The sequence below is a fragment of the Electrophorus electricus genome, chromosome 15 (genome assembly GCF_041902795.1).
Source record: "Electrophorus electricus isolate QZ-2024a chromosome 15, ASM4190279v1, whole genome shotgun sequence".
In the NCBI taxonomy this organism is placed as follows: domain Eukaryota; kingdom Metazoa; phylum Chordata; class Actinopteri; order Gymnotiformes; family Gymnotidae; genus Electrophorus; species Electrophorus electricus.
Window position 1 is genome coordinate 7,429,851 of NC_137511.1, and position 26,975 is coordinate 7,456,825.

General features: G+C 40.5%; 2 protein-coding genes and 1 long non-coding RNA gene across 18 annotated transcripts in view; 1 reads left to right on the forward strand and 2 right to left on the reverse strand.

The window, feature by feature from the left end:
* Positions 1-2,244: 2,244 nt before the first annotated feature.
* On the reverse strand, positions 2,245-11,470 carry slc16a3b (solute carrier family 16 member 3b). 4 transcript variants are annotated; one of them, XM_035533492.2, is made up of 6 exons: positions 11,453-11,470; positions 10,597-10,677; positions 4,946-5,193; positions 4,537-4,680; positions 3,517-4,293; positions 2,245-3,401 (listed from the first exon to the last, which is right to left on the reverse strand). In XM_035533492.2, exons 3-6 carry the CDS (start codon positions 5,166-5,168, stop codon positions 2,977-2,979), a joined length of 1,569 nt encoding a protein of 522 aa, XP_035389385.1. In that variant the 5' UTR covers positions 5,169-5,193; positions 10,597-10,677; positions 11,453-11,470; the 3' UTR covers positions 2,245-2,976. The 4 variants fall into 4 exon arrangements, with proteins under 4 accessions (XP_035389385.1, XP_035389387.1, XP_035389384.1 ...); XM_035533494.2 differs by lacking the exons at positions 10,597-10,677; positions 11,453-11,470 and adding exons at positions 7,618-7,669; positions 8,732-8,759; XM_035533491.2 differs by lacking the exon at positions 11,453-11,470 and having other exon boundaries at positions 10,597-10,751.
* Positions 11,216-26,975, forward strand: part of LOC113568104 (fatty acid synthase) — a 45,624-nt gene continuing 29,864 nt past the window's right edge. Inside the window, exons 1-19 of one of the 13 annotated variants that reach the window (XM_081698267.1) lie at positions 11,216-11,519; positions 12,444-12,899; positions 13,301-13,409; positions 14,188-14,289; positions 14,389-14,546; positions 14,632-14,706; positions 14,927-15,127; positions 15,832-15,990; positions 16,996-17,158; positions 17,427-17,552; positions 22,675-22,858; positions 23,063-23,254; positions 23,525-23,625; positions 24,451-24,651; positions 24,763-24,819; positions 25,004-25,223; positions 25,590-25,726; positions 26,041-26,169; positions 26,327-26,513. In XM_081698267.1, the coding sequence (XP_081554393.1) occupies positions 11,419-11,519; positions 12,444-12,899; positions 13,301-13,409; positions 14,188-14,289; positions 14,389-14,546; positions 14,632-14,706; positions 14,927-15,127; positions 15,832-15,990; positions 16,996-17,158; positions 17,427-17,552; positions 22,675-22,858; positions 23,063-23,254; positions 23,525-23,625; positions 24,451-24,651; positions 24,763-24,819; positions 25,004-25,223; positions 25,590-25,726; positions 26,041-26,169; positions 26,327-26,513 (3,058 nt within the window). In that variant the 5' untranslated portion in view covers positions 11,216-11,418. Of the gene's footprint in view, positions 11,520-11,730; positions 11,845-12,443; positions 12,900-13,300; positions 13,410-14,187; positions 14,290-14,388; positions 14,547-14,631; positions 14,707-14,926; positions 15,159-15,831; positions 15,991-16,995; positions 17,159-17,426; positions 17,553-21,454; positions 21,478-22,674; positions 22,859-23,062; positions 23,255-23,524; positions 23,626-24,450; positions 24,652-24,762; positions 24,820-25,003; positions 25,224-25,589; positions 25,727-26,040; positions 26,170-26,326; positions 26,514-26,975 lie in introns of those variants that run through there. The other 12 variants (XM_035533489.2, XM_081698257.1, XM_081698256.1 and 9 more) reach the window with 12 other exon arrangements.
* Positions 15,128-19,649, reverse strand: LOC145651400 (uncharacterized). Its single transcript, XR_014117343.1, has 3 exons — positions 18,712-19,649; positions 15,793-15,926; positions 15,128-15,289 (listed from the first exon to the last, which is right to left on the reverse strand). It is a non-coding gene; the product is annotated as an uncharacterized LOC145651400 (long non-coding RNA).

Below are 26,975 nucleotides of genomic sequence, written 5' to 3' on the forward strand. Positions count from 1 at the left end.
GTTTCACACTAAATGCTGAGAAATTACACTGATTTGGCACTGTTGCTATTGTTTTCAAATGAAGCAATATAAATCTAGATAGGAGGCAGGCTCAAGGACATATAAATGGCTTGCCCTGAGAGCCTCAAGGACTATTGAATTATTAATTCAATAGCCATTAATAGTTTCACATTCTGGGCCTCATACCTGTTCTCTGGGAGTCACTGGATCTGCTCTCTGGATCTCATCTGTTTTCTTCCTTGGACCTGCAGGAGGGATATTGGCATGTGAATTTTAAACTAGAGGCAAAATCTAAGACTTTCATGTGCATAGGCTAGAGTGAGGCTCATCAGAAGAATCTTGGTGTCCTAAAGTCTGATATTACTCACAAAAGAACATGAAATGTCTTGAAGCTAGGCCGATGTGAGGCGCAGCAGTCCCATACAGAGTTGAGGGAGATCTCAGTGTAGTTTGAATGTGATTGATGACCTCTGTCAGTGTGAAGAAATTCAGATGGAAAATGAAGTGGTAAATATGCTAGTGAAAAGGGCTACTGGAAGATTTTCCCAAAGGAGTAACAAAGATGTGCCTGAGATGCTTCATGGCCAGCTGGAAATGGGTCAGAATTACAATAGATTGGGCAGGATTTGTACTGGAGCCTTTTTTTATTAAAGTGTTTTTAAAGGACAGTTCTTCCCTAAATCAAGAGGCCATCGTATTAGTGGTATACATGCAAAGGACAACCTGCTCCACCTATGGAGGGATGGTGTGGAGCACAGCCAACTAATACAAGTAAGCATTTAACGGGCTTGTATACTGCCAGCCTGAGTCACCACTCAGATAGTAATAGGTTTCTGGAAATGTTAGTGTCCAAGAAAAACCTTTGGCAAAGTATGAGAGAATTAAGGTACCAAAAGAGTGGTAGGACATCTCATGAATAAGGTGAAAATGTGGTAAATGAATCTGCACTAAAGTCATAGGCTAGCACTTGGATACCATCATTTTTGTGTACAATTAATTGTGCTTTATTCAGATTTCATTAATTACCCCTTTTAATGCTGTTTTATTATTTTTGTGTGGTACATTAGTTACATGGCTGTACATTGGTTCTGTTTTATTTGTTGTTTTTTGTTTGTTTGTTTTGTTGTTGGGTTTTTTGTATTTGGCAGGGGGATTCAGCCACATTCAGCAATAAGGTATTTTACCACACACACTCCCCTGAGTTTATTTATTGTGTGTCTAGTAGCCATATAGTAGAAGGTTAGTGATTCTGGACCTCCCATCTCATATGTTTAATATATTTAGTATCCATGGCAACCTGCAGGTATGGTTAGCTCGTTAAACCTCTGATCAACCATGTGTTCGGGCAGCAAAAAATTGCAGCTGCAGAGACAGCTAATGCATTCGTGAATGGACACCAGCTGGACTGCCGCAGTAATACGGCACAAATCTGCTGCTAATGGGATTGTTATGTGCCTCATTGGTGAACCACCACTATGGTTGTGGGGAGTCTGAATTTAAATAAGCAGTTAATGCAAGCACATAACACATACACGGCCTCTTTTTAAAAAAAAAGATAAATTTATTTGTGACTGCAGAAATATATTTCTAAAATAATTAAAGGTTATGACTGTAATTTAAGTTTAAGGCACAGCCAAATCTCAAGAGTTTTTAAAGCATACACAAAAGTCCCACATACACTGTGCTGGTTTACTATTAATGAAATGTCAAAGTAAATTTAGATGGACAGTTAGCACACTTTTAAAAATATTAGCTATGTAGCTGCCATAACTTACTTACTAAAATTATAAGTCAGCAATAGTTCTGAATAAAAGGTCAAAAACAAACAGTAGTAGATTACAGTAAAACGACCTGTAACCAAGGCTAACCAGGCTAAAATATAAAAATTAAACAACAGTAAAATACTGGTACCAGTGCCAATTCTTTCAAGCAGCTTTTTCTTTTTGATATAATCAAAAAATAATTCAGTGCTTAATGATTCTGTAGTGGGTTCTTCTTGAGTCTCTTGAGCACCCCTGGTTTGGTGTTTCTCTGCTAGAACATCTAATTTAGGTCAAAAAATGGCTTGATAATGAACTAGGACTTAATTTTGTATGGGGGGGAACTAACATTTCTAGCACATTAATATTCAAAGATCTACAGTTGAACACAACTTCTGTATAAATAGTATCTCAGGTTTTATATCATAAAGAAAAGGAACATTTCATCCCAAGCTACACTGATTGCTCACTACTCACTATATCATACAAGTTACACCTTTTATTTTGAGTTACTTAACATAAGACCAATGTTGAACTTTAGAACATGAACTATAACAATTTATATTTTTATGCTCGCACTCACTCAGGGCTAGTTCAACTACAATGTTCTACAGTTAGGTTAATGTACAATACACACAATATACAGTAGCCAATGCTACATGCAACAGAGAATCAAACATTATGTTCACAGACATACTGATGCCCTTTTGCTGTGAATGGTTACTGGCCAAAGACGTGGCTCCATTTCTAAAAGTGCCAGAGTTAATTCCTCTTAATCTCACTCCTGCACATTTAAGTAATCTGTGTAGCTCCATACATCTCCTCAGATCAACCTCGTACCTGCATACTGAGTATTTAAAAACGTGGCTTCCTCAACCTAGTGGATTTAAAATGGAGAATTACTACCATACAATCTGTTAAGTGGTTAACTTCTTTTCAAACTGCTTACCTGTGATCCTTCATATACTTAATTAGCTAGTCTTATTTATGTTGTTAGGGATATAGCCTTTTTTGTAACTGGTCAAGAGGATGAGATTTTGTTATTGTGTTACATATGATGGGATTGAGTATAGTAAGGTAATTAAGGGACCATAAAACATGGTTTCATCACAGTACAGTAAAGCTTACAACATTAAAGTACTAAAACACACAAGACTGCAATATTCTTCCTTAATCAAGAACATCCTCAGTGCATGTTCAGTTTCTCATGGTAACATCACAGAGAAGATTCGGGTTCCACCACACATCCATTTGTTTTCGTTGCCTCTTTAGAGTCCTTCTGTGCAGGGTCCTTTGCACCCTCTTCGTCTTTGCTGCTCTCGGCTTTGTCTGGTTCCCCTGTGGACTTTTGTGGTTCCTCCACCTGCTTTCCTCTTGTTTGCTTGACACTTTGTTCTCCTACCTCCATATTCTCTGGCTGCCCTTCATCTCCATCCTGGTGCTCATCCCGAGGAACACTGTTGAGCTGCTCCATCTCAGCTTCTGTCACAGCCATCTCCATCTTGGCAGAAGGGTCAGGTTTCTGGGGCTTCCTGATGAAGATGATATTGCAGATGCACAGTACAAGAGCTGAGAGGACCACCTCACAGCCTGCCAGCAGGAAGACGTACATGTAGACCTTGGTGGCATCCAGTAGCCGCCCTGGAATCCAAAAAAAAAACAAAAAGAAAAACAACAATTTTAACTCAACGCTTTAAATGCTTTTATGGCTTTACTTAGAATACATCATACTGAGAAAAGATGTATAAACACTAACCTGCCCCAGGTGGCCCCACTAACACAGCAACGGCTTCTACCAGTAATACCAGACCGATGGCACTGGAGAATTTCTCTGTTCCCACAATTTCCATTAGCACTTCAAACTGCAAGGCGCCCACCATACCATAGGAAATACCAAAGAAGATGCAGAAAACTACCAGAGACGCATAGTCCTTTGACATGGAGCCTATAAGATCAGTGGTACCATTGAAGATCATGGCAAAACTAAAAAAGTAGACACAGCGTGGGCGTACCCACTTCAGTCCGGCAATAACGCCGCACGTGGGCCTGGCAAAAATATCAATGAAGCCAAGGATGGTGAGCAGAAGGGCAGACTTGGTATCCTCATTGCCCAGCTCTTTGGCATAGCTGACGACAAACACTGGTGGCACAAACAGACCCAACACCATAATAGCTGCTGCTATAGTGTAGATGAGAAATCCTCTGTCTTTAAAGACACTGAAGTCCAGCAGCTTACGCTTTGGTTTCTCGTCCTCCGTCTTTGGTGCTTCCTGGTCCTCCTCAGTCTTCTTCGGTGCCATCAAGGGCCTCATGAGGGCACCACATACGCAGCAGTTAAGGAGCATGCCTCCCAGGATGAGGAAACCACCGCGCCAGCCATACAAGTACTGAAGAGCTTGGCCCAGTGGAGACAAACAGCACAGTGCAACAGGGCTCCCAGCTGCCGCAAGCCCATTGGCTAGAGGCCTTTTCTCACTGAAGTATCGGTTCAGCATGATGAGGGAGGGCTGGAAGTTCAGCGCAAGACCCAAACCTGTAGTACATCACACATTATATGATGCATTTCTCCCAGGAAAAATAAAGCTCTGTCCATCTATACCTCTCTATCCATTACGAAGCCAATTTTAGATTGTATTATATGCTCAAGGGTGCTTATGGCCCACCAAGATGGCCTATTTTTGAAATTAGTTTCAAGGCTCCACAAAGTACACATGAATTGTATTAAATGCTAAGCTCACCAAAAAAATAATAAATAAGTGGGGGCAATGACTCTCACCAGTGATCACGCCTGTGCTTAGGTAGATGTGAATAATGTTGGTGGCGAAGGATGCCAAGATCATGCCGGCGGATGCAAAGAGGCCACCCACCATCATCACAGGACGACACCCAAAGCGATTTACTAAGACACTACACAGGGGCCCTGTAAGAATCAAATCACTGTTCATTTAAAATGTTATCTGTGAGTAATCTTATGAATAATATTCTAATAATACTGCAGCTGCAATGAAATAAAAATAAATAAACAACACACACACACACACACACACACACACAACACACTTTTTATCAGGTCAAACAACATTCCCAGGATGAGGCTATATTACTGATGTATTGATTTAAAGAAATACTTCTCTAGTCCAGAATAAGCCCTCACGAATCCTTGCTCACTTATATCCAATTCTTACCTGAGCCGTAGAGCATTGCTAACAGAATAGAGGAGATCCAGGCCGTGTCACTGTAGCCCACACCGAATTCTCTGATCAGCTCCTTAAAGAAGACACTGACAGCCTTGGGGAAGGCATAGGAGAACCCAGTGATGACAAAACAGCCGAAGAGCACAGCCCAACCCCACCCGCCATCCGGGGCCTTCACACCGCTGGGTCCATCGTCCAGTGCAACGCCTCCCATGATGTTCTGTTCAGGTCACTAGGATCTGTTCCAAGAGAAAGAAAGAAACAAACACAGAGACAGAGAGAGAGTGAGAAAGTGAGTACACATGTTGGCATAACACACACAACTTAGGCTTTACTAATTAATGGACAAGTAAAGAAGTCTATACTTATTTTATACTGTTATTTCATCTTTTGAGTAGACACAAAAGCAAACTCTTCATGTGAAAAGAGAAATGGGTCTGTTTCTGTTAGGAAAACATTGACATTTACTGAACAAATGATTAGTATGTGAGAGAAAATGTAGAGCGAAAGCTTTTTTTTTCTTTTGCCTTTTAAATAACAGAGGGATTAAGGTCACCTGTCACGGTCCGATCGGCACCCAGCCCGCAGGACACACACCACAATCACACACACGACCACTTCCTCAAGCCCATTCTGCGTGTTATTGCATCCAATTATGCACACCTGTCCCTTGTTGAATCTCTGCGTATTTAAACCCACAGGACGACACCTTTAGCGCTTCGCATTCGCATCCTAAATGGCTGTTCTTCTGGTTCCGGCTCGTTGGCGCGTTTTTTATTTTATTTTATTTTATTTATTTATTTTTTTCCGCGTTTGTTCCTGATTTACCGGCTGTCTCCCTTTGTTCGTTCGCTAGTGTCAAAGGCCTTTTCAAGCTGCACTCTGGCTTCGTTCTCTCCAGACAAAATGTCACACCACCAAAAACAGAACCTCGTAGACAATCCGATGACGTATTGAAGTGTAATTTTGGCTATGTTCGAAATAGCCTACTACATACTGTGTACTTAATATTGCACTCAGGATATGCTGCATACTGGTCCCCGTAGAAGTATGCAGTATTGTATCCAGTATGCGACAAACACAAACCAAACTACGAGGTTACGTGAATGTATGGAGGTTCTGTCACTTGGGAAAAACATTCCGCCACCGCTGCCCGACAGAAGTTCGCTCTGGTCGCGTACTGGCATATCTGGCGAAAGCAGATATCTGGGTAGTTTTACCTACTGGTACCCATAACGATTTGGGGCCCAATCAGAACGCGAGTAGTGTGTAGTAGGTCATGCCAGACAAAACCATTGCCCACCTTTGTAACCTGCCAATAATCTCTCCACTAATGTATAACCTGCCACCGTCGTACAATAGGCTACACTGGTAGCCGTGCTTGTGACCCATAAACTCAGTTAGGAAGCATTTTGTCCTTAATCTGTTTTAAATAATTTACAAATTCAAAAATACTGTTTTTGTTCTCCATGTTGAATGTGTGGCAAACAAAATATTTCAAAACTTTGTTATTGCTAGTACTTTGACAGTTTTACATTATTATAGCAGTGTGTACATTATCTACACAGTGTGTAGATTGGTTTATGTCCCTAACTCCCTGAAGTACAAACAGTTGGTGAAATACCCTATAGTACAGCCTTCAGCAGAGAACATCAAAGTCTTTATACTGGTGTGGATTCTGCTACATGGCCATGCACATTGCTTAGGCAGTGTTTCAAATGGTGTCAGAGGCCCCTGTCGCATGGCTATGGTTGGCTGTGCCCCCAAGAGCTAAATGTCACGTGCATAAAATAATCAATACACCATTAGCAAACCACAAGCATTGTCTCTCTGCGTATTGTAATTTTTCGCTTGTGTTCTGTCTATTTGCATCTTAGAAATAATGTGGAAGCACAATAAACAGTCAGTCTGTTCATTCCCAGTAACATCTGCAGTCATCAACTGAAATTCTTGACCTGCTTCTATGTGGAGCCAGCAAGGGAGTGTGGCCCGAGAGTTTCACTTCCCGTTATCTATTATGAATGAATCCAAAGGTGCCAAAGCTCTATTTCCCCCATCTGGAACTCAGACAGGAAGGTGCCAGTAATCAAGTGACCACTGAGCTTTTGTTCAGTCCCCATGTCTGTGGTATCCAACTGCATATCAACACTGCAATCTATAACATTTAGCCACTTTGCAAAAGAGATTCCCTTGTGTTCGATTTAATGTAACCTGCCCCAAATCACCACACCTGAAGTGGCTTTTCTTTCACAACTCTGGTGTATTCTAGGGTCAATGTCTTTAATAGCACACTGCATGCTATAAATCAGCTGTGTTTGAGGCCACATACAATAGGTCCTGTAACCCTTATATCACTACTGTTACTAGACTTATGTTAAAATTGGCACCTTCCTGTCTGAGTTCCAGTTAGGTTTGCTTTTTGTATAGTAAAACAGAAAGCCGTTAGCCTTTTCTCTGCCCAACTGTGCAATGCAGGGAGTGCACTGACATGTAATTTATTTTACAGCAGTGAATAAATTTTCCTGTGTTATCACTGCTCAGAAACAGATGCTGGAATAAGCTGTTCCCACCTGGACAACATCAGGGAAATGGCACAGTTGTTCTTCCTTTAATCGTTATTATTATTACATAGATTTTTTGCTTTTTAATTTAGATTAACTTACTAGTGTTGATCCAGTGTGTGATCCAGCACGTAACAGTAAGTCTTGTCCCCTCCTATAGTTTTAATCAAGTGCAAATAATGTTGTCATTTTAAGACCACAATAATGATGTAAATAATTATTATTTTTTTATTTGGAATTTGTATTTGTTATATAATATTTATAAGGAATATAATATTTGTAAATATCATTTTCCTAAAGATGCAAGAAAGAACATACAATGTACATCAGATGGTTAAATCAGCCTCACAATGTTTCCTAATGATCAAGACAATCATGCTGAAGGTGGAATCATGACTTTACAAGTGATACCCAAACAATCCCCACCACTGTGACCACACCGCTACTAGATATAAATGCACAATGAGTCATGTTCCCAAAGCTTCAGTTCAACCAATCCCTAAATTACATTCAGTATGCAGAATAAAGCATTCTACGAGTAATCATATAAATATTCCACAATGTGTAGGTATATAGTAAGTATGATGGATTGTTAAAAAAACTTTTAGAGAGTAAAAGAAATGCTTAGTTCTCAGATTTTATATATATATATATATATATATATATATATATAGAGTCACTTTTTGTCAAGGTATTAAAACATTGAGCAGTGCATTGAGCAGTGTTTTATCTCTATTGGAACTTTCTGTTACATATGCCATTCTTAGCAAGCATTAATATTTGTTGAGTGTTTCTGTATTCAGTAAAAATGCATTCTTAATTCTTGGGTGTTAAGTCAAATATATAATTGGATGGGAAAAAAAGCACATGGATATAATAGGTTCAACTCTATAAGAGATGCACGACTGTTCCCTAAGATTGAAAGTTGAAGGGAACACATAACTGTGAGATCACTGGTTTACACAGAGTCTGTGGTAAACATCCTGAATTAGAACACCTTTTGTGTAATTTCCCCTTAAACAACGGAGCAAACTTGTGATCTTCAACTAGAGCCAGACCAACACAGCACAACTATACTATGCGTTGTAAAAAAAGTCCTTTCCAGTGTAAATCATATAAATTACATTACCAATGATTCCCATAGGTTAACACATACCAACACAGTAGAAAACGAGCGGAAGAAATTCAAACCATTAGCGTGCGTTAGACAACGTACCCAGTACCCAGCTGCTCCTAGGTGTCTGTCCACATGTAAGAGGAACTCTCATCATCCCTCAATCTCATGTGGGAGTTCTGGAGGCGGGCATGTGGTGGCACACCACTGGATAAACCCTCTTAACCCCTCCCTCCGCACTGCTAAAACCTTAGTCATAAATTAGGACCATGACATTTCCTAAGATATGTTCCTTTGAGCAAGATAACTAATTCCATAATTATAAAACAGTCATTGTTCTTGAACTAATTCTGCATTCTCTAGGAAATTCTCTAGTTATTTATTGGACTGGTGAGGTGTTAAAGATGTTATTTTACATCTTGAATATGTGTGTTTATATGTTCATGTGTGCACATGCATGCACGTATGTGTGTGTGGTTGGGGGAATGTCTCACCATTCATGAACACTGCAACTGTCTGGGAAAATGGTGATGTTGGTCCAACCTGATGTTATTATTCTCACAGTTTAAAAAAAAAAGTCCAGATTTGTGTGTATTGTAATATCACCAGAAAAAAATGTTGCGTGATATCAGCCTACCTATTATTATACAAGCTGTCTATGAATACTGACAGGGCAGTGTTGTGTAAGCTCAAATACTTCAGAGGTTGTCACACTGGCCCACAGCCTCAAGAGTCGGCCATTTCAGCATGACAGTCGTACACTATAGCCCAAGCAGCAAATGCAGTGCCTTTCACCGTTTTTGATTAAGCAGTTAGTTAGCTGTTTCGATTTTTCACACTTTGAGGGTATCTGGGTAATAAATATTTCGTTATTGAAATCAAATTTGACTTTAAAACCATAGAAATACCAGAAGTATGTATGTAGACTACAACTTTCCGTGACGAGATTAAGGCGGACCTGTACGATTACCCTGACCTACATACCCCGCCAAACACTTCCATTTTTCTTGACGCTATTCTCATCTTAAAATAGCATACGTGATGTATGTCCATGACAGAGGTTGTTGCTGATATTTTCCAATTGTTTCCCTGGAGCAGAGCAGTGGCATGGCACCACATTCAACAGCTATCAGAACAGCTGCAGAAAATTGCTTTTGCATTATGATGCTCGACAAGAGCGCGTATTTTGTCCCCAGAGGTCCAGCGTGTGATCCAACAGATCAGATAGAGAATACGTCAGATCTGATATGTAAATGATAAAGGGAATATAAGACTTTGCTCCGTTTATAATAGCGAGAACATCTGTGATTGACGTATCTAGCTATTCCGACATACAGAAACTCCGTATACTATACGTGACAGCCTACGTGACTGCATAGGATGTCCTCTAGTCATGTCAATAAAGTTCGCCTAGGGAATCTTGTCTTAATATGCGCTATCTTGTAATGAACGCAATTCTGTTCGCTTTAAACTACATTTCTTTCTGAAAATTATTATTATTATTATTATTATTATTATTATTATTATCGGCTGAATAGTACTGCCTCAGCAGTAAGTAGCTTTATCTTTGAACATGTCATCCGCTTAATTACACTGTTGCCATTAATATCGTCGGTGTATCGATTATCTCTATATAGCATTTCGCTATATAAACACAGTCCTACGTGTGACCTTTCAAAATTCAAAAGAGACTGGTAACCAGCTATATTCCTAATCAGAGACTTTATACATCAGAGGTTTTATAAAGACACGGCACAGATAGATTTGTAGTAGAAACGTTTCGTAGTGCTAATATATAAGGTCGCGACTCCTTGGACATCTCATTCGAAGGACCTGTTACTGCTTACCAGCCTAAATGTGATGTCAAATGCTTATCGTATTCAGCGTGGACGCAAGATTTTATGCCAGAACTGTACTTTACAGCTTATACACACGGATCTTGAAATATTGGCAGTTATCTTACATACCTTATTGATGCTTGCTCTGTTAAAGTCTTTCTCTGATGCCGTTTTAGTATCACAACCATTACTCGTCCTTCGTCCCCCTCTCTGTAATGATACGTCAGTGGGATTCCGGTGAGTCTGTGGAGTGTCTCTTTTCAACTAAATCTAGGGGAGGTGGACGTGCAGGATGTGGATGTGCTCTCTCTCTCTCTCTCTCTCTCTCTCTCTCTCTCTCTCTCTCTCTCTCTCTCTCTCTCTCTCTCTCTCTCTCTCTCTCTCTCTCTCTCTGGGTCTCTCTCTCTCTCTCTCTCTCTCTCATAGGCACACCCCGATGCTCTTCTACAAATACCACGCTCTACAAGGATTTAAGAGGATTTACTATCTTGTACAGATAGTTTGTTAAGATAATCTGTATCTTGCATAAACTTTGCTCTCTAATGTACTGGGCACAGTGTCTCAGACTCTGGTACTAGTCCTCTGGTACTATTCCCTTGCGATTAAAACACAGATCAAATACTCAGTAATCACATCAGATAAGATTGATCATTTTACTTTTAATGTGGGTGGCTTGATATACTAGTGATTATTGCGTTTAGAATACTTTGTTAGGTTGATGATAATGTGCCAGTGCCCATGTGTTAGCTGGACAAGTATGTAATGCATTATTTAAAAGCTGTTAAAGACTGCTGTACACATTCAAAAGATAGGCCTACGTGACTCCGGGCAGGTGCAGACCAGTTCTCAGTATTCTCTTACACACTGGCCTTTGTGCTTGCTGTGTAGCACTATTAGCACGCAGCCTCAGGAAGCACATCCCTCATAGCATTTAATGCAGTATGAGACAGGATGTCATACATTGGAGGAAAATGTAGAATACTACCGTATCCTAATGAGAATACGCTGTATCCTAAAGAGATGCCTTCAGATCATTTCACAGTTTTGTTCAGGTAAGTATGAGGGCAGTTTCATTAATATCACCACCATTTTTTAAAGTTAGAAGCAACGCACAGCACTTATCTTGTCGAAGAATGTGCATTTTGAAAACTATACAATGATTTCTATAAGTAGGCTAAATAACACAATCTAATAAAGTAGCTACTACTACTGTTATACTCACACACCCCGTTGAAGTTACGGGAACCCCTCTTAACAAAACGTTTTACCCGGACCCTTCGACGTAACTCCACCGGGCTGAGGTTTCCATAGAAACAAAATTCGTGGCGTATTCACAGATATGTGGTTAGCTAGCTAGCTAGCTAGCTATAATGAATGGTACGATATCCTGCTCAGCACGTCGCCTTTTACTGCGCATTATAATTCTTTTACACAATGTAAAATGCATGTGCTAACTAACTCTCTTGTATTCAAATAATAATACGTGCTTCCCAACGCTAGCAGCCTTGGAAACAAGGACACTAGCGTTAGACAGCTGGTGCCTGATATGCTTGTATGTAGTCTTCGCGAGGAAAATAAGAGAATATATAAATGCTGTTTATACGCTGTTCTGCTTTTTATGTAGGTTTTCTTGCCGAATATGTTGTTATCTGTGAACCAATGTTAGCTAGATAGCTATGTTGTTTTTTCAGGTATGCTAGCTAGCTAGTTTACCATATATGCTGTGAATGTTCCAGCCGCACTCGCCATAGTACACGATCTTTGAGCTGGAAGCCCAAGACCTCAGATAATGAATGATAGGTGTTGATCTCAGGGCTAAGCACAGAGGCACCACTACCCACTGACCATGGTTCACTGGATTTGTTCCTTATATTTGAACAACTATAGGGTGTTAATGCCATATGTGAATAAAGATTATTATTTAACCCTATAATCTTTTGGCAAGTTTCTCACTTAATAACTTACTGTCTTTTCAGATTTTCCTGTCCCTGCAGTATTAGCCATGCCCTGGCATTCAGCCATTCACTCATAACCATGCAGGACTGCAGGGACCTTGAGGCCCAGATGGCCTGTAAAGAGAAGGAGTGGAAGGAACTTCAGGCACTGCACGTTCAGCGGCTGGAGACCGCGCTGGCCACAGCCACAGGCCAGCTGTCCACTGAGAGGGAGCGCTACTTCTGCTTGCGGGATGACTTCCAGCACAACCTGCGTGTGCTGGAGGAGCGGGACAGAGAGCTGGAGTGTTACGATGCTATGGCTGCCCGTATCCAGACTGACAACAGCGCCCAGCAGGAGGAGCTGAGTGAGCTAAGGATACAGGTGGCTAAACTGCACGATGCCCTGGCAGAGGAGAGGAGAAAGAATGAAGATCTGCAGACTCAGCATCAGAGGAGAGGGGTAGAACACCGGCTGCAGCTGGAAAGAGTGCAGAGGTGAGGAATGGTTTGGTGTCTTAAGGCTACTGAACTTTGATAACAATTATCTGATAACCGTACATTACATGAATCGCTAATTATTAATTGATAACTTTTAATAAAACTAAGTGGATCAGAAGTAAGCATTCATAGCTTTGTATGGTGCTTGACATGAAAGAGTGTTGTGATGAATAAGGAAATGTTAAAGAATCTCAGACATTTTCATTGACAGTTTTCTTGCATTCGTGTACTTGCATACTTGCATACACTAAGTATTGTATATGCCATATCTACATCTTGAATTATACAGTCCTCTTTACCTATGATTAAAATGGTCAGTTGTATTATCTGTCACATGATGGTTTTGTCGTGTGTAGATATGCACACCCAATTCAATAGTATTTGCTCTTGTTATGCAGTGTGAAGGAGAATGAGATTCAGGGCCTCAGGGAGGAGAATGAGACACTGAAACGAGATCTGCAACGGCGAATCCAAGAGTCTGATGGGGAACTGGCACTGCAGAAACAGGTCCATGTTCAGCCAAATGTGATAGCCCTGTGTTGGTCAAATCAAGAATAGCAATTGTATTGTTCTTTGTTTCACTGCACTTTGCCTTTGACATTTTCTCTTGGTAACTGCTGCCTACTGAACCCTTGAGCATGCTGGTCATATTGTGGCTACTGTAGCTAACCCTAACCCTAGTCCAGAAAAAGAATGAGTACTTTTTGGTAGAATAGACTTTATCGTCTAATTTTTTTTTTTTTAATTTCCTCAAAGTACGCCTTCTTATTCAGAACTTTGAATTCTCCCTACCTGCTCTATATATTGGCCACATCATAATATCAAAGTGATTTTAATTACGGAATTGTTGCCTTACTGCACAAGCTCAAAAAATTGGTAAAATGTTGGCAGAGCTTCACATGTTTAGCATCACTTCACATAGTGTTGATTTATTTAGTTTTCATGTTTAATCATTTCCGCATGAATCACTTAGGCCATAACTTGATATTTTTAAAACCTTCTTGGAAATATATGTACAAGTAGATTGGTTGACTGTATGACAGAGTGGATGTTCAGGGAAACGTAATATTAACAGATATGACTCAGCTCAGTGTGTTTAATATGGAATCCACACTCATTTGACATAATCTGATTGGCAGTGAGCATGTGTGTGAGCAGCTTTTTTCCATTTGTAAAGAAAGAGATGACAGTGCATGTACAAACTGGTTTCCAGTGTATAGCTCTGGGTGAAGCTGCAGTGATTTGAAAAAGGGCATGACTTGTTGAATAATATCATTTCTGATAGGAACTGATGGCAGAATTCGACAGTGAGATGAGAAAGCGGGAGCATGAGTTCAATCTGAGACTAGATGAGATGCGTAACTTTGTGCTGTCTCACGAGCTCCAGGTACATGTAACAAAACCTTTATCCGATTTCTTATTTATGTATTTATTTATTATTGTGCTTAAAAGACCAAATCATTGTAAGTGATTGGCGAATGAACAGGCGAGGCTCCTGAACAAAGAGCTGGAGGTTCATGCCAAAGCACACAGCCAGGCTAGCAAGGCCTTGCAGGTGTCTGAGCAGCTCTATCAGCAAGCTCAGAAAGATATCCTGCACAGAGAGTGGGAGCTCAGCAACACCACTGCGCTCAAAGACTCCAGGTATGCACAGCATCTAGCACATGTGCACGCTGCCCTACGCTTGCTTCAAGGGGGTTCTCACCCACTGACACGCATGGTCTTGTAGGATAAACGAGCTTGAGGAGAAACTGAATCAAATGGAAGCCAAGCATAAAAAAGAAGAAGATGGGAACAACAGGAAGTAAGGCTATTAATCTGCAAAAGGTTCATGTTTTTTATTTTTAAGTATTTTAAAGAAAAATAATACATGTGAAAAAAAAGAACAAAACAAAAGGCCACATTCACTCACTCTGTGGTCATGAAGTACATATAGAGCTATAAATATAAATAGCTAGTGCACTTGAGGGCAAGCATGTTTGGCTGCAGAGAGGTGGTGAGCAGTGTTGTGGTGTGGTTTGCAGGCATGCAGAGTTGGAGCGCAGGGCTCGGGAGAGAGAGGCCACTCTGAGGGCCATGCAGGAGGCCCATGCCTCTGACATACGTGAGGAGAGGAGGAGGACTGCAGAAGTCCAGAGCCAGCTGGACAGCTTGCTCCTGCAGCAGCAGAGGAGAGAGGAGAGCCACGCGGACGAGCTCCAAAACAGAGAGCAGAAGATACAGGAGTAAATTCCTGCTACACCCTCACCAACAAACGCACGTCCATTTAATACGTCTGCTCATGTGAAATAATGTTTACAGCCAAACAAATATCCCTCTGTCCCAATAATGATGAGTGATGAATCCAAACCCATTGCTGTTCCAAAGTAGTTAGATTTGCAGCTTGTCTAGAGAAAAGAAAGAGAAATTAGAAATAGAATTCATTTCTTATTCTCCAATACCTCTCATTGGCGTGGCTCTGTACTGTATTTCACGTGCTGTCTTAAGAGCTACGATGTGCTTTTGACTTATTTGTCCGCTTTTGTTTTCAAAAGGCTGGTAAAGAGCTTCAAATTGGCCATTGATGAGGGATTTGCTGCTTGTGTGGGATGTACTGCATCGCTAATAAGCACTTGTTGTTTTCTGTGACTCAAGATAGATTGGCAGGGAGAGGGTGGGTGTCTCTGAGCATGGCTTGACTTGTAATTCAAGCCCGTAAGAAACAAACTGTTTTTGATTGTTTGTTAAATGTTTTTGAGATGCACCTTTGGCCCAGTCAGTATTATTAATGTCCTGCATTGTCACTCATCTAATTAGATGTTTACAGCCTGTGGAAATGAGGGGAAAACTAAAATTAAGCTTTCAACATGAATTGTGATTACAATAGCATGAGAGGAAATGTTTAATCTACCTCATTATAATAATTTAAAAATCTTTTGGTGATTTAAAGGCTGTCCGCAGAGCTGAAAAAGATGCAGGCTGCCTGGGATGCTTACATCACACAGGTCTCCAAAGAGACGGTTGCCAAGGACACAGCGCTGCTCTCTGCAGGGGAGAAAGAGGCCAAAGTGAGAGCAGACCTACAGAAGTGTAAAGAGGATTTGGAGAGGTGAGAGGTTGTCCAGAGGGACCCAGATTCATTAATCAGTCACACATTTTATGTTGAATTAAAACCTGCTGAAAAGCTCATATTGATGTCATACTTAAATTTGTTTAAAGATCCAGGGAGCGTACATTTCTTAAAGTGGGTGGTCTTTATGATGTGTAAAGCCTACATAAGCTCTGTTCTCACACACTGTTCCAGCTCTCACCCTCTTTGAATCTGAGCAACTCAGCTAGTGAGTAAAGTCTATCTTGGAAGCTGAAGTGTTAGCCAAATGTGCAGTATATCTTTGGAAATGTTCTTCCAGGAGTGCATGCATAGCTGTGCAGTCAAACTGAAACACCAATTATAAGGTTAGTATATGTGGATCAATATAATGTAGATTTTATAATGGTGTAACAGATTTTATACAGATCTAAATTTGAATTTAGACATTTGCACATTTATGGTCTCACACAAAGCAGGCAATTCTAATGACAACAAGTATCCCTCTTGTTGAATCCTAATTCCAAACATATTAAACCACATTAGATCAGGCTAGACTAACAGGAATCCCAAAGGTAGTCAGTGCCAGGCTCAGTTATTTTGCAGTGAAGTCTGTGTAATATTTCACTGTCCAATGAGCTAGCTCTTAGTGTCTCAGCCTGGTACAGGCACTAGATAATAGGTGGAGACGGACTGGTAGATTTTATGTTTCACATCAGGATAAAATTAAAAGCTACCAATCCGTCAACACCTATTATCTAGTGTCTAGACTTCAGAATTACTTGCATCAGTTTCCTCATTGGAACATGTGCAGTGGTATTGTTTTACAATGTGCAGTTGTACTGCCCAGTTCTCTCTTTTTGCAACATTATATTGAGCTCCATTTGAATAGTGTAGCAGGCTGTTAATCAATCATACTTGTTGGAATATTAGGACCATGCTCAACCTCTTCACAGCTAGGAATGACGAGCCAATTAGGTTGCTTTTTGAGCATTTTTTATGACATTTCTGCTATGCGTGGGTCAGGTACAAGCAGCAGTTGACCGCTGGCGTTCAGAGGGAGCAGGCTCTGGAACAGAAATGCGTGCAGCTGGAGCTGGACTGGGAGCGGCGCTGTGAAGAAGCACGTGCTGAACACTACCTCAAGAGCGAGGAGCTCATCCAGGGTCTGACCCAGGCCAGAGACCAGGTGAGCAAACACACACTCCAGTGGAGGCTAAGATAAACATGCAGGCTTGCAAGTCAGTGGGGTGCCAAGATGAGGATTACTGCAGCCAGATTAATTGGTTAGATCATATAAAGGTTTATGTAAAGTAATTGATCCATGACTGCTTTCATACTTTTCATATGAATGGAAATATTTTGGAATTATTGGTTTATTACAATAGAATTATTCCATATGAATTCTAATGATCTGGGTAGTTAAATGTGTATGAGAGCTGGATGTGTGTCCTCAGGTGCGTGCTGAACTGAGAGAGAAGGAGCAGGAACTGCAGGAGACTGGCGCTCTGTTGAAGAGTGTGACCATAGAGAGAGCCCAGGCTCTGTCTGGGGCTCGGTGTGCCCCGAGCACCACTTCTCAGGTTAGACCATGAAAAGACACCACGAAAGCATACACACCTCTACTAATTTTTGACCAATTCTTACAAACCACCATTCTTGTCAAATGAGATCACTAAACTTTATAGGCATATATTCTTTTTAAATTATATATATTTTTATTGCTTTGGAAAAATATTTTTTTTTAAAGAGTACATGTAGGTATTTTGGCATAACTTTGCATTTAAATATTATGTCTGTACGCTTGTTAGTAAATGAAGACAAAAACTAGGGGCTTGGTCCTGAACCCATCTAGAGCACCTATTTCACCTGCCTGAAGTGATGATCCCCGTGACATCACCCTCTCTCCTTCAGGGAGTAGCAAACACTGCCTTCGCCCTCGGGGAGGGCACACCTGTGCTTCACCCCTTCTGTGGGTGCTTCGTGCTCCAACCCTTCATCATCCAGGGTCACGCCCATATCCCTCACTGGGGTTCACACACTGGGGCTTTATACCATCCCCCTAACAGCGCCGGTGTGTTCCTTAAACGTGAGCGCGTTCCCGATGGCCTCTGTAGCGCCATGTCACTTCTGACACCTATTGTGGCGAAGGCAGAGGGCAGAAACCCCACCCAGGTCTCAAACCCAGGTCCTGCATGCGATAAATATGTCCTGACCACCAGACCCGAGAGCCTGGCATAGCAGCCAGAGCACCCATTTCAGCTGCCTGAAGTGACACCCCCCGTTACAACACCCTCTCTTCTTTCGGGGTTGATAGTTTTGTCACCACATCCTTAATTCGCTGTTTAAGGTTGCTTAAGATCTTGTACTTAAGATCGCTGTACTGTACTGTACTGTACTTAAGATCGCTGTACCCCTTAGGATCGCTGTACTAGTAACACTACACAACTTGCTATCTTGTAATCGGGAATCTTGAAGTCGTGGCTGCTTCCACAATACACGACTTATCGGCGAGAGGAGATAACACACTACAAGATGTTTCACCGTCCATCGAGTCTGTATGTCCTCCTATGAGGACAAAACTATTTTTTATTACAAAAACACAAATGACACAGAGAGTGACATGATACCCTGCACATGTTGGATTAAAGTAAAGTAATATAACTACTATATTACTTATAGTATTATAAGTAATATAAATACTACATTTTTAGTGTAGAATCTATATAGATAGATACATACATACTAGCTCCTCCGTCTGTCCCCCTTTCATTGATATTTTGATATAACTTGGCTACAAGTTATATATGCAAGGATTCTGATGTTGTACAACTCCTCCCCCTCCCTCCATATCTTGCGTTGTCATTGGTTGTACAGGTTTTGGACTCGCCGACAGGTCCAGATATTTAGCATGCTATCCTGATAGAAAACATACAATCGTGTCGTGTGAACTCAGCATTAGACTGTGTTTTACTCTGCTCTGAGATTCATCACTGGTCACTGTAACGACACTTATCTTTGCATACTTTATGATAAGATTGGGTGATCTTCTCTGGTAGAGCTCCAGGCAGCACCCAGACCTCTGTTTATTTTCAAGGCTCTCAGCAGTCTGACTTTACATGGTTTCTATATGTAAACAAATGCTCAAAATAAGTCGAGACTGGCTAACCTTCCAGTCGCTGAGAGTCTGTACTGATTCGGTAAAATCAGATCTTATAGTGCCCAGTGAGCTGGAATGTGTAACTAGGAGCTCTGAAGCCCTGTTAGCTCGTCTCACTTGATCATTGCACATTACATTTTTTATCTCCCCCCAGTATGTACTTGGATTCTACCAGATTTTAGTTTACTTTTTTGTTTATTTGACTTATTAATTTAGTAATTAATTATTTGCTTATTTAGCTGAGATTTTAGTTGCACTGGATTTTATTATATTTGTTTGTAGATGATTTTAGCTGATAGTTTAATTAGATTTTTTATTTATTTTAATATAATTTTATTCTCCTCTTCTTGTTTCTGTTAAAGAGAAACTATATTAAGTTAAATACTAGAAATTCAAACCAAGGCACTCTTCCATGCTGTACACATTTCCTTTATTTTTATGGAAATTCTTTTTTAGGATAGTAAAAAAAGATTTTGTGTGTGTGTGTGTGTGTGTGTGTGTGTGTGTGTGTGTGTGTGTGTGTGTGTGTGTGTGTGTGTGTGTGTGTGTGTGTGACTGGGCCATATCAGAGAAATCTATCCACACGTAGCAGCCATTGGCTTCATCCGGGTTGTAGTATCTCAAACATGAAAGGTGTATTTAAGCCTTCTGACCAACTAGTGACAATCATTTGAGTTGTCTTCACAGCTAATTGCCAGATGGACAGGCACTCCTACAAAGCAAGACATTTTATCTTAATAATAAAAGAACACAGAAAAGAAAAAGAATAAGTCCAACGCCAACACCACCACCACCACCAAACAAACACAAAGACATCTAAAAAATCTAGTTTAATTTGCAGCACACAGCATTCATTTGTATATGGTTTACAAAAGAAGGCAATATACAATATAGTTTGTAAATCTTGTAATACCTTTACTGTGTGGATTTGCCTTATAAGCAGTTTAAAACATGTTTGAGTACAGTATGTAAGAATGTCTTGTTGTGAACTACCTTTTCCTGTATATTTGTAATTTTCTGTAAGTCACTGACTGCCTTGCTCAACATTTCAAATGTGGTTTACCCTCAGTGTACTCCAAACAAAAGGTTGAATCTAATTTGAACATTATCAGAGAATGAAATGATGATCAGAGCAATTTCAACAAGTTAGAAATCATGCCATCAAATATGCCAGTATACCCATTTACATAAAAAAGATGTCAATAGATTTCTGTACAGTCAGTAAAATTTTACTTACTGCTGCTAAAAATAACACATCCTTGACCACAGGAATGCCTGTTACTAGAACTATTCTGAGTGATGCCAGACACATTTAGCAAAGGTCAGACAGAGCTCTGACTGATATCATATCTCCACTGCCAGCTGCTTTATAGGTTGTTTATTATGCAACATTTTAAGAGTCTTTAAATAGCATGTCAGCAAGAGATGCTTTGACACCAAGAGAATGTGGCTTTGAAAGTTCACAGTGACTTTTGTGAATATGCTTGAGGAAAGGTTGTATCCAATGATACAACCAACCATTAATTTAGAGCAGCCTAAATTGACAAGCTGCACCTGTGCAACAGTAGCCTTTACCAAATGTATCAATCCAAACATGCATCTGAATGTGATCTGGGTTTCCTGAATCATGCTTCGTACTCCACTGTAGTGCTCTGAGTAAGGTTACACACTCACACTGGATAGTGAAACAGTCTGAAAAAAGACACTGGGAAAGAAACACTGAAAGGTGGCTGATTTATTGAACTGACTGGGTAGAGGTCAAAAACGGCAACAAGTGGGGCTTTGAAAATAGAGGTGTGTGAGGTGCATGCTATTCCCATAATAGACAAGGACACACCCCATTAAATCTGAAAAGTAGTGGGGGTTGGGGGGCGCAAATGGCTCAAATAAAGCACTTTTCATTACCAGTGTCCTTTTGTAAGATTATTACAGTGCTTGTCTAATAACCTTTCTTTTCATTCTTGAAAATGTAATTCTTCCTCGTGTTAGCATTTTCTAGTGGTTGTATTTGTTATTGTTCATAGATAGTTTTGAGTTTGGAAGTTCCTGGATATTACAGCATGTGAGATAATAGGCATGTCATATCTCAAACTAAAATGATGTGATTTGTGGGCTGCAGTAAAATTAGTCTGGTGTCTTCTTCTCTGTAGATTTCCTTAATCATTTTCTGCTTGTTTGCTATGCTGTAGAAATATTTTTTGCAATGCTTTCATAACACACAGACACTACCCAGGCAAGGCTGTTCCTCAAAACTCAGAGCAACAAAGGGACTTGTGTGTGAAACCAAAGAGGGTCAAACCATCTGTCTGAAGTAGTCACAGTGTTCACTGGCTGAGACTGGAGTGAAGGTACACCAGTCAATGATATCAAGAGGTCTGCATACAGCTGGTATTTATGGGAGAATGGCTATTAAGAAGCCATTACTGAAAAGAAAAAGAAAAAAAAAAACATCAAAGCATGTGTGAAGTTTCTCAGAAAGTATCAGAGTGACCCAGCTAAAAGTGGGATACGGTTTTGTGGTCAGTCCAAAACAATATGTGTGGGAAAAAATCGGAACACCAGCCATTGAACAACAAAACCACGCAGTCAAGGTCACTTGAAAACATACATAAAGTTCAAAATGAACTTTATCTAAAGACTTTAATATCGCTTGCTTTGTTGCTTAGATGTCAGACAAATAGAACATAGGCAGGCAACTGGCAACATTTGTAAAAGTCTAAGATGAGGGCACTCCAAATAACTGAGTGATATGTTGAAACGTGGTATTAGTGTTAATTTCCTGTGTTTTTTTGTTTGTTTGTTTGTTTTTGTTATTCCTTTATATTGTTATTATGTTCTGGGACATTTCCATGTTACAGTGAATAAGAATAATTACAAACTGGAAGACAGTTGGAAAACATTACTGGTCAGAAGATTATAATGTGTAACTGCAATAGTATGTCAAGAAGCCCATAATACTCAAAATAACATTGGTGTTTCTCCATCTAGTGGCAGCTAATCAATCAGCATGCTCAGACTGGTTAAAGCCACACTGACCGTTTTATTAGGAACACCCACCTTGAATTTTTGCTTACTGACTGACATGGTAGTAGAACATTAGTGGGAGTTAAGTTTATATTAGTGTATCAGGATGTTTGTTTGTTTGATGGATTTTAAATCCACTGCTGGATTTAGAGTGGTCCATCACACAAACATCTAGCTAGCAAATGGAAACTAAGCGTTTCTACTAAACCTTTTTTACTGAATGATTTTTGCCAGTTTTGAATCACTATGCAGGTATCTCCAGCACATGGCAATTATCAGACTGTGAGGTTGCTTAGTTCTCTATAGAACAACTAACCAAGTGCTGTCTCACTTTGCAAGGAACTAAACTATACTTGCGATGTGAGAAGATGGTCAGTGAGAAGATGGTCAGTTGTGGCACAGACAACTTTCAGATGACTGCGGCACCTTGGGCTCTTAGCCAGTTGAGCCACTTGGGAGCCCTGTGTGCAGTTTTTAACAATCTCACTGTAGGACTCTGATGCAGTTTTTTCCACCCTCAGGCAGGTGGCGTAGCAAGTCACAGTTTCCCCTCAGAGGAGATCCAGCGCCTCCAGCAGGAGAACAGCAGCCTAAGGGAAGTGGTGGCTGAGATGAGGAGACAAATGGAGAGTCTCAGTAGACACGTTCCCCCAGCTCAGAGCCCCAGCATGACTCAGCACATTGAGTCAGCAACCTGCACCGCTGGTACTTGCCCTCACACCTCTCAAATTAGGGCTAGCTATTCTATGGCAAGATTTATGTTTAACAGTAATAATTCCTAAAGTTAATGATACTTATTAACAGATACCGCACAGATACAAAACTTTTCACCGCTGAAATTCTTTGAAAATGGCAAGGTTGTAGAAAGATTTCTTTTATTATTTTATATGGGTTAATGCTTTATTTCAGGAACTGCAGAATATAACCAGGCTCTGGAGGAAGAACTAAAAAACTTGAAGGCTAAATGCAGACACCTTGAACAGCAATTAGAAGAGGCCTGTAAAACAACTATTCCAAGGGCCACTGTTGCGTCTGTACTCCCTGTTTCCCCTGACAACGCCTACCTTCAAAACCACATCAGATCACTTAATGAGACCATAGGTAATTTCCCTAAGTCACAGCATAGGCAGGTATTGTTGTTCACCCACTGAATATATATGTAATTTAAATACTGTGACTATTTCAGTAAATATGACTGAAATGTTACATGGCATCACATCACAGCCTATCATGTTATAATTCATTATGACTTTTAAATATTCTCTTCCATAACAGTTAGTGAGTTAGTGATCAATGGTCACATGGCTCTGAGAGCCAAACTGGATATAGCTGCGAGTCTGCACTAACACACGCACTGATCTTTTTTGTCAGGTGGACTGCGAACTGAGAAAGTAGCCTCTGCTGCTGCTCTGAAGAAACAGGAAGTTAGGCTGGCCCATCTGGAATCCACGGTGGCTCAGCTGACACAGCGGGTACTATAACCAGGATGAGAAATTAATTTGAATATGACTGCAAGATATATCCCTTCCTATCTTCCAATTTAATTAACATTCTTTAGAATTTGGTCCAAAAGCACACCTCTCAAAATGTTCGTGTGACCTAGGAAGATGCTAAGTAACAAGTGCCTATCCCACTTAGCCCCACATCATGTTACAACTTGGTAATGTTATACCAAAAAAGGCAGTGTAGAAAGTTCACTTTATCATCAGTGACGAGCATGGGACTGTTAATAAACACATGACTTGGGCTTTCAGGACTGTAAAGAAAATTGTCCCCACTCACAGAATCTTTGCGTCCCTCCATGTGTTGTGAACTGAATGAAAGCAGATAAAATGAAAACTGAACCTTGAAGAAACTAATGATACTGGTGCCTAATATCAGCTTCAGACCATCAGTGTTATTTTCAGCAGACTCATACTCAGCACTCTTAAACTGAACACTCTAATATTTCCACCTCCTAGGGTTTATTGCTTGCTCTCACCGTGTAGTTGTTACTATTGTGTTATTCTGCACTTTGTGAGCTTTAAAAATGGAATGGATATGCTGTGATGAAATGTGTTTCACTGCTTTATTTTCTGTCTGCTTATTAGAACTCCTAGAATGGATACAGATGAAGTAACATTAGTCTGGGTTACTTTTCAGCCCAGGTTTGATTTCTATAGATTCCAAGACAGATTCTGAGAGTACAACTGACCACATTCACATTGGCTGGAGGAAGAAACTACTGGTATCCTGTGTGGGGGAGGAAACACCAAATTTTGAATCAAAAGTGATTGCTGTCTTATGTCTTCTCCCAGTGTCACTCAAATCAAATGGAAAAGGAGACCCTGCACTTGGAACTAGCCAATCAAAAGAGAGGAGCAGCAGCTGAAGAGGCAAGACTGAAGCAAAAATTGGCTGATACAGAGATGCAATTGGAGGAGGTGAGGAGAGAGGCAGAAGAGTACCAGAAAGGGAGCCTTCTCCATAATCTGGAAACAGTTGCCCTTGGCAACCAGGTGACTATAATATATAACATTAATCATGTCAGTATTATTAATATACAATCTTAGAATTCTCAGATTTTCTAAGGTGAGCATGGATTATTTAAACATAGTACCTTTGTGCAGGTGTCTGCACTGAAACTGGACATTGCAAGCAGGAGAGAGCCTATCGTCCTTGAGCAGGTAACAGTTCAATTGGAACCCTTGGGGAGTGGTTGGAACCAAAAACTAAAAGTTTGTTATAAATAATGTTAATATAATAGAAACTGATCCATTGATTACCAGTGTCAGTCAACTCAGTTAATTGTAATACCAGCCAAGTTGTTTTATCTTTGCTAACTATGTTCAGTCATGTTGCTTATTCTAGAGTGACATGCTAAAGCAGCTTCAGGAGGAGAATCTCAGTCTGAGGCAGCAGCTTCTGTTCCGGGCCTCTGGCATAGAGGGCGCTGTTGGCGATACCAACCTGCTCCGGTCCAAACTCAGACAGGCAGCTCGCTGGATCTCTCGCCTCAGCCAGGACAAACGACAGCTCATTGAGATGGGTAACAGGCTGCGGGCTCAGTTGGCAGAGACAGGCCTGGATGGTGAGTGTTTCGCTTTATCTCTCTCTCTTACCCCCCCAACACTGAAAAAAAGTAATGCGTCTTTGTTTCATTTTACTTCATTTTTAGATTAGTACAGAGTGAAAAAGACCATATATGCTTCACAAGAAAAGCAAACAGTGTCTTACCTGAAAACCCTCCGGTTTCCACTTTTTAAAGAAATGTCTGTATAACTGTAATCTTAACCCACATTGTATTACTCAAAAGAGTGACATAGAATCACATTTCTTATACAGCTTTGTGATGTGATTTATTTAAATTTTTTTACTAATGCTTTGAGTTTTGCAGTACCTTGTAGCCCACCTTGCTTCTCTGTTATTCTGAATTCGTTTTTGGGTCTTTTGTCAGATGCGCGTCATTGTGAAGCAGGTCCCAGGCCTTGCGTCAGCCTCTTGGAGAAACAGTCCTCCAGAGCTGAGGGTGAAGCCCAGTCACAGAGCCGCCTGTCCGCGCTGGAACAGCTTCAGTATAAACTTACTACTCAGGTGCTCCAGCTACAATGATGCGCGCTAGAGCTTAACTCAAATCTTGTAGTTGGCAGAGAGAACACGGCTTCCTTATCAGCTTATTGTGTCAAAGAACACGGTTTCTTAACTGGTTACTGCTGTTATCAGTAAGGCCACTAGAGAGTGCCAGAACAGAGTTTATTGAACCGTCCTGTTTGATTATTAGAGTCATTATAAAATCCAGTAAATAAACCTTGAATACAGTAAATTATGGACACATTGGCCTAGGTTGAGGAGTTAGTTTTATTTTAACCCTTCAACACCCCAACTTCCCCTCCCACCCCTTCCCCCAGGAGCTACAATATGCACAGAGGGATGAGAGTAAGAAAAATACTATTATAGTGCGTCCCCATTTCTCTGGGAGTGAGAGTGGGGACAAAGATGGAACTACCAACCCTTGGGACCTGCCAACGAGGGACCAGGTATCCCAATTAAGCGTGCATATTTTCTCACAGTTAAACATGGTTACATAAGCCGGACAGTCCACCACACAATTCTTTCATCACGAAGCATCTCCCTCCAAAGCCTGGTTTCTCTGACAGAACATTTTTGTCCCTTTCTTTCCCTTCTCTCTTCTAGTATTCAGGCTTTAAAGAGAATACTCCGCCCGTGCTGCCCCAGTGTGAGGCTCCAGGGCACATAGCTAGCTCTCCTCACTCCCTGCTGTCATTAGTGGCCACCGATGGGTCACTGCAGGACGTCTGGCAGATGCTGGAGCGCGGCTGGAGCCCCACGGTACTCACCTCCAGCGATGGCGACAACAGAGGTGCAGTCACAAAAAAAGCATAAATTTACTTTAATTAATGCTCATAAGAATTCCTAAGAATATATATATATATATATATATATATATAGATAGATAGATAGATAGATAGATAGATAGATAATTAATATTAGCAGAAAATAGAAAAGGGGACTGCATAAAAATTAAACAGAATCTGAAATTTGAGAGTTTGTTATGATTACTCATATGATGGCCAATCTATTATTTCAGATAAACGTAATTCAGTATTCATACAAATAAGCATTAAAAAGACATATTATTAATTGTGTCTAGGCAAATATCCAAAATGTATCACTGATGTTAAAAAAGGATATTATGAGCCATCATTCAAGGCCAAATGGCAGAGTTTGCTCAATCTGTGGCATTGCACTGGATGGACCAGCGAACATTTACCAATCAGAACTCTGTCACCACCTTTCCCACAATAATAATGTCATGCTACTG

Coding starts and splice junctions, on each gene's coding strand:
- slc16a3b (XM_035533492.2), bottom strand. CDS start 5,168: ATGGGAGGCGTTGCACTGGACGATGGACCCAGCGGTGTGAAGGCCCCG. Junction 4,681..4,945: donor AGCAATGCTCTACGGCTCAG/GTAAGAATTGGA, acceptor TGATTCTTACAG/GGCCCCTGTGTAGTGTCTTA. Junction 4,294..4,536: donor AAGCACAGGCGTGATCACTG/GTGAGAGTCATT, acceptor GATGTACTACAG/GTTTGGGTCTTGCGCTGAAC.